Source organism: Pristis pectinata, chromosome 2 (assembly GCF_009764475.1).
Source record: "Pristis pectinata isolate sPriPec2 chromosome 2, sPriPec2.1.pri, whole genome shotgun sequence".
In the NCBI taxonomy this organism is placed as follows: domain Eukaryota; kingdom Metazoa; phylum Chordata; class Chondrichthyes; order Rhinopristiformes; family Pristidae; genus Pristis; species Pristis pectinata.
Genome location: NC_067406.1, coordinates 77,737,434 through 77,753,797, shown reverse-complemented (window position 1 = coordinate 77,753,797; position 16,364 = coordinate 77,737,434). Strand labels below are relative to the sequence as shown.

At 39.1% G+C, this 16,364-nt stretch overlaps 1 protein-coding gene across 6 annotated transcripts in view; it reads right to left on the bottom strand.

Moving 5' to 3' along the window:
• kcnip4a (potassium voltage-gated channel interacting protein 4a) overlaps positions 1-16,364 on the bottom strand; it is an 850,536-nt gene that overhangs the window by 16,348 nt on the left and 817,824 nt on the right. For all 6 annotated transcript variants that reach the window (XM_052032124.1, XM_052032131.1, XM_052032162.1 and 3 more), the window contains 2 exons: positions 7,208-7,277; positions 1,243-1,313 (listed from right to left, as the gene is read on the bottom strand). In XM_052032124.1, coding sequence (XP_051888084.1) covers positions 1,243-1,313; positions 7,208-7,277 — 141 coding nt within the window. The remainder of the gene's footprint in view (positions 1-1,242; positions 1,314-7,207; positions 7,278-16,364) is intronic.

The following is a 16,364-nucleotide window of genomic DNA, read 5'->3' as shown; positions in this document are numbered from 1 at the left end:
TCTAGTTCACCAGGTGTAATTTAACTAAACTGTTATAATATTCTGAGAGAATAACAGTTCATGTCGATAACCTTTCAAATCCATTTATCTCTAATATGAGCAATTAATTTACCTTGCTTCATGCATTCAGATATAGCTCCTATAATTTTATTTTTTCCCTGATATGATTAATCACTCATTACCTTCTATAATTCCCTAGTACATTCTGCTAAAATGCTGCTCCCATACATCTTGAGTTTTCCCTTTAAGCTTATAAATTTACCTCACCTCATTACCCCTCACCTTAGTTTAAAGCTCTGTCTACGGCCCCTGTATTTAACCAATTAATCCAGACATTGACCATAACCCAGTTTATATGCAGACTGTTTCAATGAAGCACCTCCCTCTTTCCCTGGCGGTCAGACCAACACCCCATGAATTGAACCCTGAACCTCAAACCTGAACCACCCTTTTAGCAGTACTTTTAACCTTGTAATCTCTACAATACCAATGTGCTCACAGCTCTGGCAGTTCCAGAAACATTCCAAGAAATACCTAAAGGAACCTGTTTTCTTATTTGAACTTTCTAACCTCCCTGACCAAATCTCGTTCTTAACTCTATCAATGTTTTCGGTTCCCATCTCTCAAGTGAATCCCTCATCCTCCTTCAAGTTCTTTTCCAGGAGGTAAATTAACTCTGGGTCTAACAAACCGCAACACCTGGTCAGCAGAGAACAGCTGCATTCCGTCTGACTGCACTAATCCCAACCACAACCATTGTTCTCTTTGTTCCTCTCACTTGAATCACTTCACGTTCCAGAAGTCTTAGTTCTCATTAGCACAGGTAGTAAAACACTTAGTATCTGCGGACCAAAGTGAAGGTTGACATTTCTAAAATATATACATTTAAATCACTGGTATAACAAGGTGCTTTGTGTTTACTCTGCTGTACAGCATGTTGGGGAGTTGATGTGTCAGACCATTGACTCATTTCTTCCCTGCATAACTCTGGCTGGTTCTCGTCTGCTGTGAGTACTCTGGTTTCTGTGAACAGAGCTGTAGTTACAGCCTGATATTGTTGGTTGGATAGCTTGTGGAACAATAACACGGAAAATTGACAAGCAGCTATTATTTGAGGGAACATATTTTGTATAGAAACAAAAAATTATGGCAGGTCCCTTTTGCACAGTTTTAAATCTTCAAGTTGACCAAAAATGTGGCAATTCTCAGTTTCAGTAAATTATACAAAAACGTAACACTCACCTCAAAACTTACTGAACCATTGTGGTCTGTGTCAAAGGCATTAAACAGAAAGTGTGCATATGTAGATGCATCTGGAATGGATAACATTGTATTACTCAATAATATAGTTGAAATGTATTATATGTTGTAAAACTTTCAGTTATAATGAACTTTATTTTTATCAGATTTGATGTCTGAGAGAACTGACACAATGTTAGATCCATAAAAGAAAAGAGAAATTCAAACAAACCCTGACTGTCTAGTAAAATGCATATATTCAATTTCATCTTGCAAAGTAAATAGCCCTTCCAATTCATCACATTTTTGGTCACTGACATTTTCATTATCACCCTATTAGATTTTATCAAGAGCTTTTAGAGAGAGACAGAATTCCTTTCTTGTTGAGACATAGTGACTATGCAGCTAACAAAATAATGAATTGCTCCTCAATTAAAGATCGTCACATCTGTGTGATTTACTTGTGTTGCTGTTTCAACAAAAATATTCTCCCATTTTTGGGATATCTTAGGAATTTGAAATAACCTGTTAGTAATTAGGTGTTAAAAATCATAAGGATGAATTCTCTCAAGAGATGCATTTGTTTGGAAATTATGTAGATTATGAAAGGGAATGAAACTCCTTCAGACCATTATTTAGGGACCTATTTCAGAGTATATAGGGCTGAGGTGGGAATTTACCCAACACAAAAGTTTAATGTTTTGAATGGCCAATACAGTTTGAGCATATTCTTTGATAGCTTGGTCATGTGATAAAAGAACACATGATGAATGAACACGCGGCTTATGACCAATCATATGACACTTGTCCATAATTTTCAACATATATGAAATTAAAACCATAGAAACACAAGAAATAGAAACATTTGGACACGTAAGACTGCTGTGACATTTGACAAGTTCACAGTTGATAATTTATCTCATCCACTCTCTCGCCCAATCCTCATATTCTTTGATTTTTTTTATAGTGCCTAAAAATCTGTCTGGTTCAGCTTTGAGCTTGCTCGATAACTGAGTACCTAGAACCATCTGGGGTAAAGAATTCTAAATATGTACATACAAAATTGAAGACATTTCTCTTTACCTCTGTCTAAAATGGCCGATCCCTTTTCCTGAGATTATGTCCCTAGATTTGAATTCTCCAGACTAAGAAAAGAGCCTTCCAGCATCTACCTTGTTAAGTTCTCTAAAATCTTGCATGTCTCAGTGTGATTACCCTCATTCTTCTAAAAATGAGTGCCAATTGGCCAATTTCACCTAATTCCATCACACTACAGCCCCCACTTTTGACAACCCCATCCAAGGTTTGAAAAAAGCTAGGTATCGCAAGCTCAACAGGTTTCTTCTAACTCTGCTGCCTGAGAAGGAAATTTTGCACACTGCTTCTTTTCATCAGAGCTGACTCTTGCCTTACCAAGAAAGATTCCATCCTGGAATGTTCCACACCCCCAGTACAACCCTCCCCAGACCTTTTAAATAATAAGCAGAATAAACAACATCGTTGAGTACTCAGTGTCGGGGAAACACACACATATGCCACAAACTACCGACTGTACACTCCCAGTGCTAAGAGAAAGTTTATATATTGAAAATATTCTGATTTAGCTTAATTTTAAGTGTTCTGATGGGTGTGTTGAATTAATTATTACTATGAATTTCCTGACAGCAGTTCAGGTCCTCTCTGACTATGAGAAATAAAACAAAATAGAAATGCACATATTATTAAAGCAAAGCAGTCTTCTTTCATATTATTGGCAGCAGTACCCAGGAGATCAAAACTCAGTTCCTGGAGGTCCCTCTCCAATTTAGGGTTGACAAGAGTACAATGCTCCAGGAGGATTGCTAATCCCACCATACACATGGGCACAGGATGGCAATGTAAGCACCATTTCATTTATCATCTCCATAAAATATATAATAGTATTTAAAATTCACTCAATGTGTTGAAGGATGGGGCAGGGTGAGAATGGGGAAAAGAGAAAGATTGCACCTCAAAACACAACTTGATAATTACCTCAAAGTTAGGCAGCAGAGAAGAAAATAGACAGTGAAAGGTGGGAAGGGGAGGCTAACAGAAGAAAGGTACATAAGCACGTAGTATGTTGGGTGCACCTCTATTGCTTTTTATATGTAGTTTTATTAGGCATTGCTGTTGCATTGATTGCCAAAATAAAGGACATTTGGCCAGAAGTTCTATCCTGTTTACTTGCCTCACTAAACAGCAATATAGGGAAGAACCTATCAATCTTACAAAGCATAAACTTAAAATGGTTCATGCTCCAGCCAAAAAACAAATATTTGCTAATTAGGAACTTTTATAAGTGCTGTTAAAATTCACAAAGTTTCTTACCAATTATCACTAGTTTTATTCAGAAAATTAAAATAGTAAGGCTATGTTGTCTCCATCATCGAATAGAACTGCTACAGAACCTCCATTTTCATGATACAGAATTTAGCTGGGTTTGATATGGAAAAAGATCTCTCAAGTCCTGTTAGATTCTTCAGGGGCCAGAATTTAATCAAGTTCTTCCTATTCATACAAATGCAATTTTTAGAAAGTTTACACTGATGGTTTTCAGGAGAAGGAATCTGCCTATTTTCTTTTTCTTGTCCCAGATACATTGGTCTGACTCTACAGTTGTGTTTGGATAGTTAAGAAAAGAACAAGGGTCAGTCTTAGTGCCTTCATAGTGTTTAGATCTTGATGCAAAAGCACACAAACTCATCATACAAATAAAATGTGAGTTCACTTTCATTTTGCCCTGGTCACAAGGATGTGTTACTGTCAATGAGGCACAAATTGTTTTATGCTTTACTTTGAACTCTTTCCTCTCCCTTTCTTGCCTTTTCCTGAACACCTGGCTGCCATCACCTCTCTTCGTCAAATGACTATCCTTCAGGCCCAGAACTGGTCAAAACAATTTTAACAACTCGAGGTTTGGGGGGGGGGGGGGGGTGCTGGGGGGGATGGCAATTTAGAAGATTAGCAAACAGTGGGTAATGATACAGTTTGCTGCACTGACTGCAAATCCATTTGTAAACAGATAAGATCTTGTTGCCAAGTTCACTTGGTGAACCACAAGCTTGTGTTAGACAAAGGCAGAGTTAGTTCATCAGCTTATTGCATCTGGATAATGAGTTTGCAGGAGCCTCAGTATGTAAATGTTTGCAAAATCCATCTTCATTCAATATCTACTGAACATGGCCACATTAGGTATAGTCAACCTTTCATAATGATAAATAATTATGTGATTTGCTTAAATATATATTAGTTTCAATAAAATTTCTGAAATTTCTTAATCCAATTTAATTCAGTAGTTCGGTTTGATGGAGCTGGAGAATCATCCATAAAACATCTCTCATCAGGCTGAACAGTTCTTTCCCAGCCTAAATTCTGTTTAGTCAAATAAATTGACTAGCTCTGGATTTTGTGACTGCTTCAAAATTTTACATTGAGTTAGGAGTACAAGGAGCTGAGTCTGTCAGACTGGCTACAGTGAGCCCAATCAAGTCAATAAAAGCCACTGGCAAAGGATCTCGGACCTGAAATGTTAACTTTGTTTCCCTTTCAACAGATGCTGGAAACATTCAGCGGATCAGACAGCTGAGTGTTGCTGACTTGCAGAATGTTTTCAGCATTTTCTTTTTTTATTTCAGATTTCCAGCACCTGCAGCTTTTTTTAAAATCATCAATAAAAGCCACTTACAGGTGATTAAGATTTGAGTTTCTCAGTTGATTTATGACCTCCTTTCTATTTCAGGTAGAGCAAAGCCCATTTTAGTGGACTGCTAACACAGCATGTATCTAGGATATTTTTGTCTATATGAATTAGAATGAGACCACAACCTGTGCATCCTCATGGTGATGTGTCACAGACAGTTAAATCCATCTTCCTATCCTATTTATCATTGGGTTATTTGCAGAAGTATGCCACCAGTTACAATGCACCCTTGCTTGCGGTGTAAATGCTTTTGAGCCAAGATCATCAGAATACTGGGACAGAGGGACACAAGCAAGTTCTTTCAGGATCCACTGTGCCAGCAGTTGAGCAAAACCAAACCAAACTGCTGGAAGAATTCAGCAGTTCAGGCATTCGGGAGGAGCAAAACTTCTTCAAAGTGGGCTTCACAGTGAAGCAGTAAAGTTGAGACACTGCCAGCAAATGATTCTGTGTGCCTCTTCTTGTATGATACTGCCTCAGACAAGGACAGGCAAACACTCACTTGTAACTGTGAACATAGGGTCAACTCACTCCCGCAGTACTGGGTTTGTCTTCTCCTTTAGACTGGAGAAGCAGCAGGATCAGCATTCAGGAAAGCAGCTAAATTGGGAGTCCAAAAAATGAGTGAGTTTGGAATTCTAACTCATTCTCCTCAGCAACCTCTCACCTTGCCAATGACTCAGATGTAAAGAGATTTGGTTCAAATCAAGGTTTGTGATTTAAGATTGACTGAGATTAAAAATGTTGTTTATGTCATTTTCAAAATGTGAAAATAACTTAAAATTATTTGCAAACTCATTCTCTTCATTGCTAAACTTAACTTCAGCCTCATTTTCTTTCCATGACCAAAGGTGCTCTCCCCTATCTCAGAACATTTACAAGTCAAGCTTTCATATATAGGTTTGTCACTTCAGACTCATTCATTCAAATGCAGTCCTGGGCAATTTCCTACCCTCCCACTTTGCATAAACCTCAATGTGTCCAGAAATGTGCCTTCTATGTCCTATGCTGCACCAACTCTTCCTTGTCTATCACTCCTGACTTTGTTAACTTATACTGGCACCTGGTCCCCCAATGCCTCCTTTAAAATTCCCAGCCTTATGTTTAAGTTCCTTTAATGTCTTCCTTTTCCCTAACTCTGCAACCTCTTCCAGCCATATAGTCTCCCACAGCATCCTTTCTGATTCTGTATTTTGTGCATTCCCCAAACCACCCTCTCAAACAGTATATTTACTCCATCAAAGGCAACTACACATTCTCCTTCTCAGGTGCCACTCTTCAAAATTCGTTCCTACATTTTCTCCATATCTGCCTCCTCAGTTAAGATCCTGCTCAAGACCCATTTTTAAGGAAGATTTTAGTTACGCTTTCTAATTTTCTCTTTGATATAATGTCTGTTTTACCTCATGAGGCATAATAATATATTATGTGCACAGGTCTCTGAATTGAACTCCACAACCTTCTGACACCATTGCAAGAATGCAAGCAAGATTAGGTGAAAGCCAAGGGTGTAAATGGTTTAATTTATGTTACTTCTACTTTAAAAGCACAACATAAATGCAAGCTGAAACTATTGTTGGTTTCACAAGGTTGTAAGACCCATTTTTTTTGTGAATTGAACACATTTCTCATTTTATATCCAGAAATAAATATAGATTTAGATTCAGAAAATCTATTTTTTTAATTTCTAAGTGTCTTACTGTTCATCTTCAGTGTAACATTCTTAGAAGCAATTTAGCATTGATTTAATTCGATAATAACTTTTACACATTTTTCTCTTCTACTTTATGTGTGTGAGATATTATTGATGCAGCAAATATTGAGTTACCGGTGAATTTACGAAAACTAGCACAGTTAAATGCTCCAGTAAATATTTTCCATTCCTGGCTTAAACGATTCACACCTTTGGCTTTCACCTAATCTTGGTTGCACTCTTGCAATTGTATCAGAAGGTTGTGGAGTTCACAATCCAATTCAGAGACTTATGCACGTAATATAGTATGACACTTCAGTGCATTCCTACCAATTTTACTAAAATTGATTACCTGGTTGCTATTATCTAAAAACAATTTGTGAAATCTTGCTGTGTGCAAGCTGTGGCTGCTACATTTTCTCATTCCAGCAATCATTACATTTCCAAAATGTTTTCATTGGTATGGACATGTTTTGAGACAATATGAGAAGTGCTACATAAATGCATAGTTTTGCATTAGTATAACTATTGGTGTCATCTCTATAAATACTCACCACCCTGGGGAAAGAACTGTGCATAAATCTCTTTGAATGTCTCTTCATTGACTATCCCACTGGGACATTCCTGTAGATGAGCAGACACAAAATAAATAAGTCCTGTATGCTGAAATCAAGTGTAATCTTAAATTGACCTCTGTATTAACATAACAGTCACTGTAAATCAGATATATGAACATCAATGTAATTTCTCACATACAAGAATTGTTCCATCGAACTGCATAAGAAATAATTTAATATTGTGGTTTTAAAATCCATTTAAATATTGATTTGGATCCTGGCACATGTATCTTTCAGGCTCATAATCTCCAAATTAATAGTAACAAATGGTTTGTGGCTTGATAATTGTGAAATTACAATCCATAGCAGCAAACAAGTGAAATATTTTCAATGTGCATTGTAAATTGTGCCGAAAATGAGATTTTTAGTTAATTAATTATTAACTATGATAGATGTTCATTTTCTATACAACTAACTAGTTCCCATGTCAAAGTAGAAACATGACCAATTATAGATTGTAGGAACATTGAGAATAAACTGTTTTTCAAAAAGACACATAATTTTTAACTGCCTGGAAAGGAATTTCCTTACAGGGCCAGCTCTATTCAGATTCCTCGGAGCTCACAACAACAATTTCTAATGGAAGGTCATTGACCTGAAATATTAATTCTATTTCCCTCTCAAAAGATGTTACAAGACTTGTTGAGTAGATAAATTTCTTCAGTCCCCTTGTCTTCCCATTGGACAAGTTCTTTCTGTAAATTGATACCAACATCAGGAATTAAATTTGGCTATTAATGTTTATCTTTATTCCAAGCAATGAACTATCTAATTTAAATAATAAAATGCATAACTTTGAGAGCTGTTTCACAGGGAAACTGGACACCAGTTACATTTTTTCAAACCTGTTTTCATCTATTTAATCTTGACAGCAATTATTTCCCAAAACTAGTTGCATGAAGGATAGTAAAAGCTTACCGGATAAGGAACTCATCTCACATTTAGCTCAAACAGAACAGGGATACATTTTCCTAAAGAACATTGTGTTGAGTATGATTCAGCTCACTGCCTGGAACCGCCACCATCATCAACCACCAAGAGCTCTCCCTACCCAACAATTACTCACCCACAAACTTCTCCCCATGTTGTCCTCCAACCTGTGGTAACTTTCTACAGAGGCATGGGTCCAATACATGGCTTACATGAGAATAGAGAAGAACAAAAAAAAATTCCCAGAAAATCCAAATAATAACTGTAATTTCCACCACCTTTTGCAGGGACAGTTCCCTCCCTGGTTCCCTTTTCCATCTCCATCTAATCCCACCCGCTTCCTCACAGTAGCTTTCCTTGAAAACACAGGAGATGTAACTCCTGTTCTTTAACCACTTCCTTTCCATCTTCCAGACACCCAACTATTCCTCTCAGGTGAAGCATTGATCCATGTGCTTCTTCCAGTTTAGAGAACTGGATTTTCTGCTCATGATAAGGTTTACTCTTTTGTGGAGAACTCCTCCATTCAGTTTTGCAAACTTCCGCTTGCTTCTGACATTAATTCTCCATCCCACACCTCTACTAACCTCACTGTCTTTGTCCTCTGATTTACTGACCAACAAAGCCCAATATAAGCTCGAGGAAGGGGTCTTATCTTCCAACTAGGTACATTACAATTCTCACGACTTGACAATGAATTCAACAATTTCAGATAACCAGCCTTTTCAGTTTGTGCCAGAACTGATTAGTGCTAATTACAGGTCATCTATCTATAATGTTAAGTTAATTTTTCTCTCTCCACAGATACTATCTGACCTTTTGGCTTTTTCCGGCATCCTCTTTTATTTCCAGTAGTATCTCACCATTCTACCATTGTTATTTTCTCTCCCTCTGATACCTATCTTCACTCATTTCATTCTATTCATATTTCACCCAGATAGAACAGCAGCAATTAACAAGCATTCACTATTCTCTCTGAGGCAGTGTCAACAGCATTTATGCCACCTGGACCATTTTGGTCTTCAACCAATTAGATACATTCCCTTTGCTCTGTCTACCCGTCCCCTTCCTCTTCAACTTAAAAACTGTTAAATTTCCAATATTTCCTGGTTCTGATGGTAGATCATCAACCTCATATGTTAACTTTGTTTCTCTCTTGATAGATGATGCCTAACCTGCTGACTATTAACAGCATCTGTAATTTTTTTTTGCTTATATAGAGAATAGAAAATGAGAGGAACAGAGAATGGATGAGAGAGAAATTAGAACATAGAATAGTACAGCACACAATGTTATGCTGACATAGCTAATCCCTCCTACCTACAGAATGCCCATATCCCTACATTTTCCTCTCATTCATGTGCCCATCCAAGCCCCTCTTAAAAGCCCCCAATGAATTTGCCTCCACCACCCTATCAGGCAATGCATTCCAGGCATCCCACCACTCTCTCAGTAAAAAACTTACCCCTCACATCTGTTCTGAACCTACCCCCACTCACCTTAAATGCATGCACTCTGGTATTAGATCACTCAATAATGGGAAAAAGATATTGCTTGTCCACCCTATCTATGCCCCTCATAACTTTCTACACTTCCAACAGATCACCCTTCAGCCTCCACTGCTCCAGAGAAAAGAGCCCAAGTTTGTCCAGCTTCTCCTCATAACACATGCCCTCTAATCCAGGCAGCACCCTAGTAAACCTCCTCTGCACCCTCTCTAAAGCCTCGACATCCTTCCTATAGTGAGGTGACCAGAATTGCATACAATACTCTAAATGCGGCTTAACCAGAGTTCTATAGAGATGCATCATAACTTCTTGACTCCTATACTCAATACCCCAATTAATGAAAGCAAGCATTCCATAAGCCTTCTTAACCACCCTATCTACCTGTGTAGCCACTTTCAATGAGCCATGGATTTGCACCCCAAAGTCTCTCTGCTCTTCAACACTGTTAAGGGACTTGCCCTTAAGGGTGTACTACTTCTTGACATTAGTCCTACCAAAGTGCAACACCTCACATTTATCTGGGATTAAACTCCATATGCCATTTCTCTGCCCACATCTGCAACTGATCTATATCACGCTGTATCTGTCGCCAGTCTTCTACACTATTCACAACTCCACCAATCTTGGTATCGTCTGCAAACTTACTAACCCACCCATCAACACACTCATCCAGGTCATTTATGTACATCACAAACAGCAGAGGTCACAGCACAGATCCCTGCGGAACACCACTACTCACAGGCCTCCAGCCTGAATAAGTCCCTTCAACCACAACCCTGTGTCTTCTATGGGCAAGCCAGTTCAGGATCCACACAGCCAATTCTCCATTGACTCCATGCATCCGAACTTTCTTGATTAACCTATTATGTGGGACCTTGTCAAATGCCTTACTGAAGTCCATATAGATGACATCCACAGCTCTACCTTCATCAATTTTTCTCTCATCGCCTTGTCAAAAAACTCAACCAGGTTAGTAAGACACGACTTGTCCTGCAAAAGTCATGTTAGCTTTCCCTAATCAAGCCATTGGATTCCAGATGCTCGTATATCGTATCTCTAAGAATTTTCTCCAGCAATTTCTCTACAACAGATGTGAGACTCAGCAGTCTATAGTTCCCCGGATTTTCCCTTGTTCCTTTCTTAAATAGAGGAACATTAGCCACTTGCCAGTCCTCCAGGACTTCACCCGTGGTCAAAGAGGACACAAAGGTACTGGTCATGGCCCCAGCAATTTCCTCTTTCACCTCCCTCAGTTACCTGGGGTATATCCCATTGGGTCCCAGGGACTTATCCACCTTAATACTGTTTAGGAGACCTAACACTACCTCCTCCTTGACCTCTAAATGTCTTAACATGTTTACACCCTCAGTTCCAATTTCTGCATCCTGCATGTCCCTTTCCTGAGTAAATACTGAAGAGAAATACTCATTCAGAACCTCACCCACATCCTCTGCATCCAAACATAGATTCCCTTCTTTATCCTTAAGTGGTCCTACCCTTTCCCTTATTATCCTCTTGTTCCTTACATAGATATAGAATGCCTTTGGATTCTCCTTAATCCTATTTGCTAAGGACTTTTCATAGCCCCTCCTGGCTTTCCTAGTTCCTTTCTTGAGTTCATTTCCAGCTTCTTTATAGTCCTGCTCTATCTGATCCTAACTTCCGAAGCACTACATACTTGTCCTTTTTCTTCTTGACTAAGTTCATCACTTCTCTGGACATCCAAGATTTCCTTATTTTGCCATTCATGTTCTTCTTTCTAATCGGGACATACTGTACCTATCCTGTACCCTATTTATTTGATCCTTAAACACTTTTCACATGTACAATGTGGACTTGCCAACGAAAAGTTTACTCTACCTAGTTCCTGCCTTATGCCTTTATAATTAGCCCTGCTTCAATTTAAAACCCTCCTGCTAGCCCCATACCTATCCTTATCTATAGCTATTCTGAAAGTTAATGAGCTGTGGTCACTGTTCCCCAATTGCTCACCCACTGATAGGTGAGTCACCTGGCCAGGCTCATTTCCCAACTCCAGGTCCAGAATCACCTCTCCCCTTGTTGGACTGTCAACATATTGATTTAATAACCCCTCCTGGATACACCTAACAAATTCTGCCCCATCTAATCCCCTTGCACTAAAAAGGTCCCAGTTTATATGAGGGAAGTTGAAGTTTCCCATGACCACAACCCTGTAATTTTTTACACATTTCCCTAATGTGTTTGCATATCCATTCCTCAATGTCCCGGTGGCTATTGGGAGGTCTATAGTACACCCCCAAGAGAGTGATTGCACCCTTCCTATTCCTGAGTTCTACCCATATAAACTCTGTGTCCGAGCCCTCCATTATGTCTCCTCAGAGTGCAGCTGATATATTATCTCTATTCAGCACTTCAACTCCTCCCCCTCCTTTACCCTCCCCCCCCTTTTTATTCCTCCTAAAACTTCAAAACCCTGGTACATCGATCACCCATTCCTGTCCCTCCCTCAGCCAAGTCTCTGTAATGACACAACATCATAGTTCCATGCACTGACCCATGATCTGAGTTCATCACTCTTGCCCATAATACTCCCAGCATTAAAGTACAAACACTTCAAACCATTCATCCCATCACATCTGTTATCAGGAATCTGCCTAATACTACATTGCCTGACATCAGCCCTCCTGCCTGTTCCCTCACTTACCGACCTGTTGTTCTGGTTCCCATCCCCCTGCGAAGATAGTTTAAACCTTCCCCAGTAGCATTAACAAACCTCCCTGGGTGGGTAGGTGGATAGGAGAGGAAAATAGAGAGGAAGTGGGCAAAACAAGGTGGGGGAAGAGTGGAATGCCAACAACACTACAGCAGAATGGAACCTTGTGGAGGCTCTTGAAGGTGATGGATAGAATTCTGCAGAGGGCCAATGGATAGGACAACAAGTCCTTTCCATTAGTCCTCCTCACAACATGTTCCTTATTTCTAGGCAGCCTTATGCCTTTCGTCCTTCATTTTTGGTTCACAAAGAGTTAGCATCTCCTGTCCACCATGCGTGAGGCTTAGTATGTCTTTTTGTGTCAGAGAAATGGGCATTATACAGCTAAATTAACAGTTAGTGTCCATTTTAACGTTGTTCTTCAGCTCTTTTATAGGCCGTGGAAAGATTTACTGCTGCTAGAAATTGCATATGGATTGTCATCAGGCACAAATTGGAAAAAAGTAAATATAATTATACGAGGTAAAATGAAAGATATTGGCTGGTCATTTGGCCTCTCTCATTCTTCATTTGGAAATTGAGTACATAATATATACTGACAGTGGAAGATTGCTGCATTAGCTGAAGTACCATCTTCTAATATGTTACGTCAAGGACCTGTTCTATCCATCAATTTAGCTGGGGGACATAAACCTCCTGTGATATTGGACCTGATCTTTCTTGCAAAGTCCACTGGTTGCAATCGTAGCCTGCAATTGTCTTATGTCTGAAACTACCTGGAATCAATACGTAAGGTCTATCTTTCTGGCCACACCTTCGAGGACTCCAGCAGCACACTATTGAAGTCCTCTGCTGATACTCCCTTTGAAAACCTGGACAGTGTGTTAGTGAGGCTGCACACAGTTTTGGTTCCCTAATTTAAGAAATAATACACTAGCATCGGAGGCAGTCTAGTTGAGATTCACTGGGCTAATTTCTGTGTCTTCAGTAAGCTTGGATATCTTACACTCCATAAAACATTAAAAATAAAATGCCACAAACAACTAAAAATATTAAACTAAATCAAAATAAGTAAAAAAAGACAACTTTCCGTTTGCTTTCTTTTCCCTATTGAAGTCAGCAGGGTCATAGGCTCTCTGCCAGATTTTCACCTGGTGGGAGATCTGAGAACTGATTTCCCAATTGGGGGAATCTCAGTAGGACTGTACTTTTGACAGGCATGGCACATGGTACCACCAGTTTAACTCGGGAAAGTGCACCCATGGAACTCTTGGAATAGCTGAAATTTATCTCAAAATTCTGTTATTTGAAGACAATCAGGAAGTACTCCCATTCCACAAAGAACCTTCAAACTTCTCATTGCTTGTGTGACCTTGCATGTAAAATGGCTGTTGCATTTGTCCACGAAACAAGTGCACAGTCTAATTAAATGCATAGTGCCTTATCATATCTCTCAGAAATGAAGAGGTATATGAAAGCTATTAGTCCACCTTGTGTAATCTGTGAGCCAATCCAAGTCTATTAACAGAAATTAAATATTCCTGTTAACACAAACTCTTGGCTGTTAGAAGATTTCACTTTGACATTTAGTTTGTGAAACAGGGGATAAAGAAGGTGGAACACTGAGCATGTATCCTGGCTGAGCGTTCTCAGCTGACTGATAAACAACAATGCTTGACATTATATGCATCAGCAAACAGGTCATCAACTGAGATGGTACAAAATGAGGTTAAGGAAAACAATTCTTTAATAAACTGATTCGTAAAACTGTACATTTTGAAAAAGACATCCAGGAGATTAGATTGAAGAAAAGAAGCTTAGCATTTGAAGATACTTAAACTTCTTAGAGGGCAATCATAAAGGCAAATCTTATCTTGGATTGCTTGTGAGTGAAATGACCTTTGATTATTATATTTTCCTTATTTCTGATTCATCAAAGATAATTTTTATATTGTTCAAAATTCCCAGTGCATCAAGAAGATGGTTTATTCTGGATATGTCCGGAAACAGCATTATTAGAAAAAACACCATAACTCTTTTTTTTCAGTGAACTATGCTTTTGGTACTTTTGAAGCACCAGAACATATTCAAAGCTGCAGCAGCATTGATTTCTCACCTGCTTTGTTGTGATACTCAGTAAAATAAAAGTGAACACTATATAAATAATGGTAAAGGTGCTTTGCTTTCAAATTATGAAGCAAGCCTACTGATAGGAATAATTTGATAGCTGAGCCTAGAATGTGATACATGCTGAAATTTACCATCACATTCTGTTCTTGGAAGACTATTAGGAAGCAATTCCTTCATAACCAGTTTTGTGTATGCTTCAGGGAGAGTTAATTCTGTGCAGTGATACCATATTATCTCCGTGGTACGAGATTTTTGTGAACTGTGACATTGTTTTTTTTGGTGTCTCATTGAAATGTCATCAAAGGTTCTGCAATGCCCAAAATTTATCTCCAGTGAGATAATACAACCACATGGGCTTTATATGTGACCCGTACTGTTCACTCACAGAAGAACCAGTGTTTCATTATAATGAAAGTTCAAATTGAATATTATTTAAAGGCTCAGGCACATCTCTCCTGCGACCATGGGCAGGGTGTTACTTGACTCCATGTAAAATAAACCTTAAGCAGACTGACTTAAACTGGGATCCCAATCTCCATTCTCTTAGGTGGTTTCAGCACATTCTCCCTCAAATGCCAGGAGAAATTCTACAAAAAGAGAAGAGGTTCAAATTCAACTGGTCAGGAAAGAGGAAAAAAAACAGGAGAGAAATATCTGACAGAAGAGATCCAAAAAACCTGCTCCACCTTTCCTCACCACTCTGATCTCAGGAAGAAGCCCTTACAGGGGTCCATTACAATACAGCAAACAGTCTTTCAGCTACTGGGGTGCTGGTAAAGAAAGAGTGTACTTCAGTATTGGAGGCAGGTGACTGAGCTTGCTTGGGTCGCAGAGGAATGTGTAGAGGACTCTAAAGATCAGTGGGAACTGGAAGCAGCTTATATATGCAAAAGACACTGAAGGTAGGAAGTTACCAGCAAGGTGCCTGTAAGGACATGACTGTTCTTGATGATCTTATGCATTATTAGGAGCCCTGTACTGTAGCCAAATGCATTTGTTGCATTCTACAAAATTCAAAGTTCTCCCACTTTGCTGATTGAGCTTGTTCTGATTCTGCCGTGCAGCAGTAAGCTTGTGTCTCAGCAGAAACGTCCTGAGACAAGGCTTCTGAGATCAAGGGTGACCCTGATTTTAACCTTGAGAGCAGGATAGGTACTTGTGTGGCATCAATTTGTAATTTTCAGAGGTCACCAACAAACCTCAAAGAGCAAATGCCCTCACTCTTGCAGTCTAAAGTAAAAAGATCAACCAGTAAATTGAGGAGCTTTCAACTTTTGCTAACTGCATCTGTTGCATTCACACCTGGGAAGGGCTTTCAGCTGCATCACAAAGCTCCCAGAAGTGCAACATTCATTGAGGTTACTCATACACTTACAGTTACCTCCCTATCAACTTCCTGCCACAAGCACTCTTTGCATAGGATGTTGTCTCCTGCATGCTCTATTCTTCAGAACAATGTGCAGGTTCCTTTGACCCTGTGGAGGACTCCACCACCTCTTCATATCATTGTTGCAAGCATTTATTTGTTGCCCATGCTCCCCAGTAGCTGAAAGAGTACTGGTTGTAATGAGGTGGGGCTCTTTAAGGGTTACTTCTTGAGCTGTGAGAAATAGTGTTACTCACAGAAGAAATGTAATCCCTAACATTCACTGTTCATACAAGAGAGGGCACTGGTGCTAATGGATTTAGCTATTTTTTTGAGCTTTTAAAACATTATTTGGGAGGTTGCTAACACCATATTAATCCTGGAAATATTGTGCAGATGACTTTTAGATCTTGTTGTTATAATTTGCACAATTTGAGATTCACAAGAAAAGGACAACCTTTTATA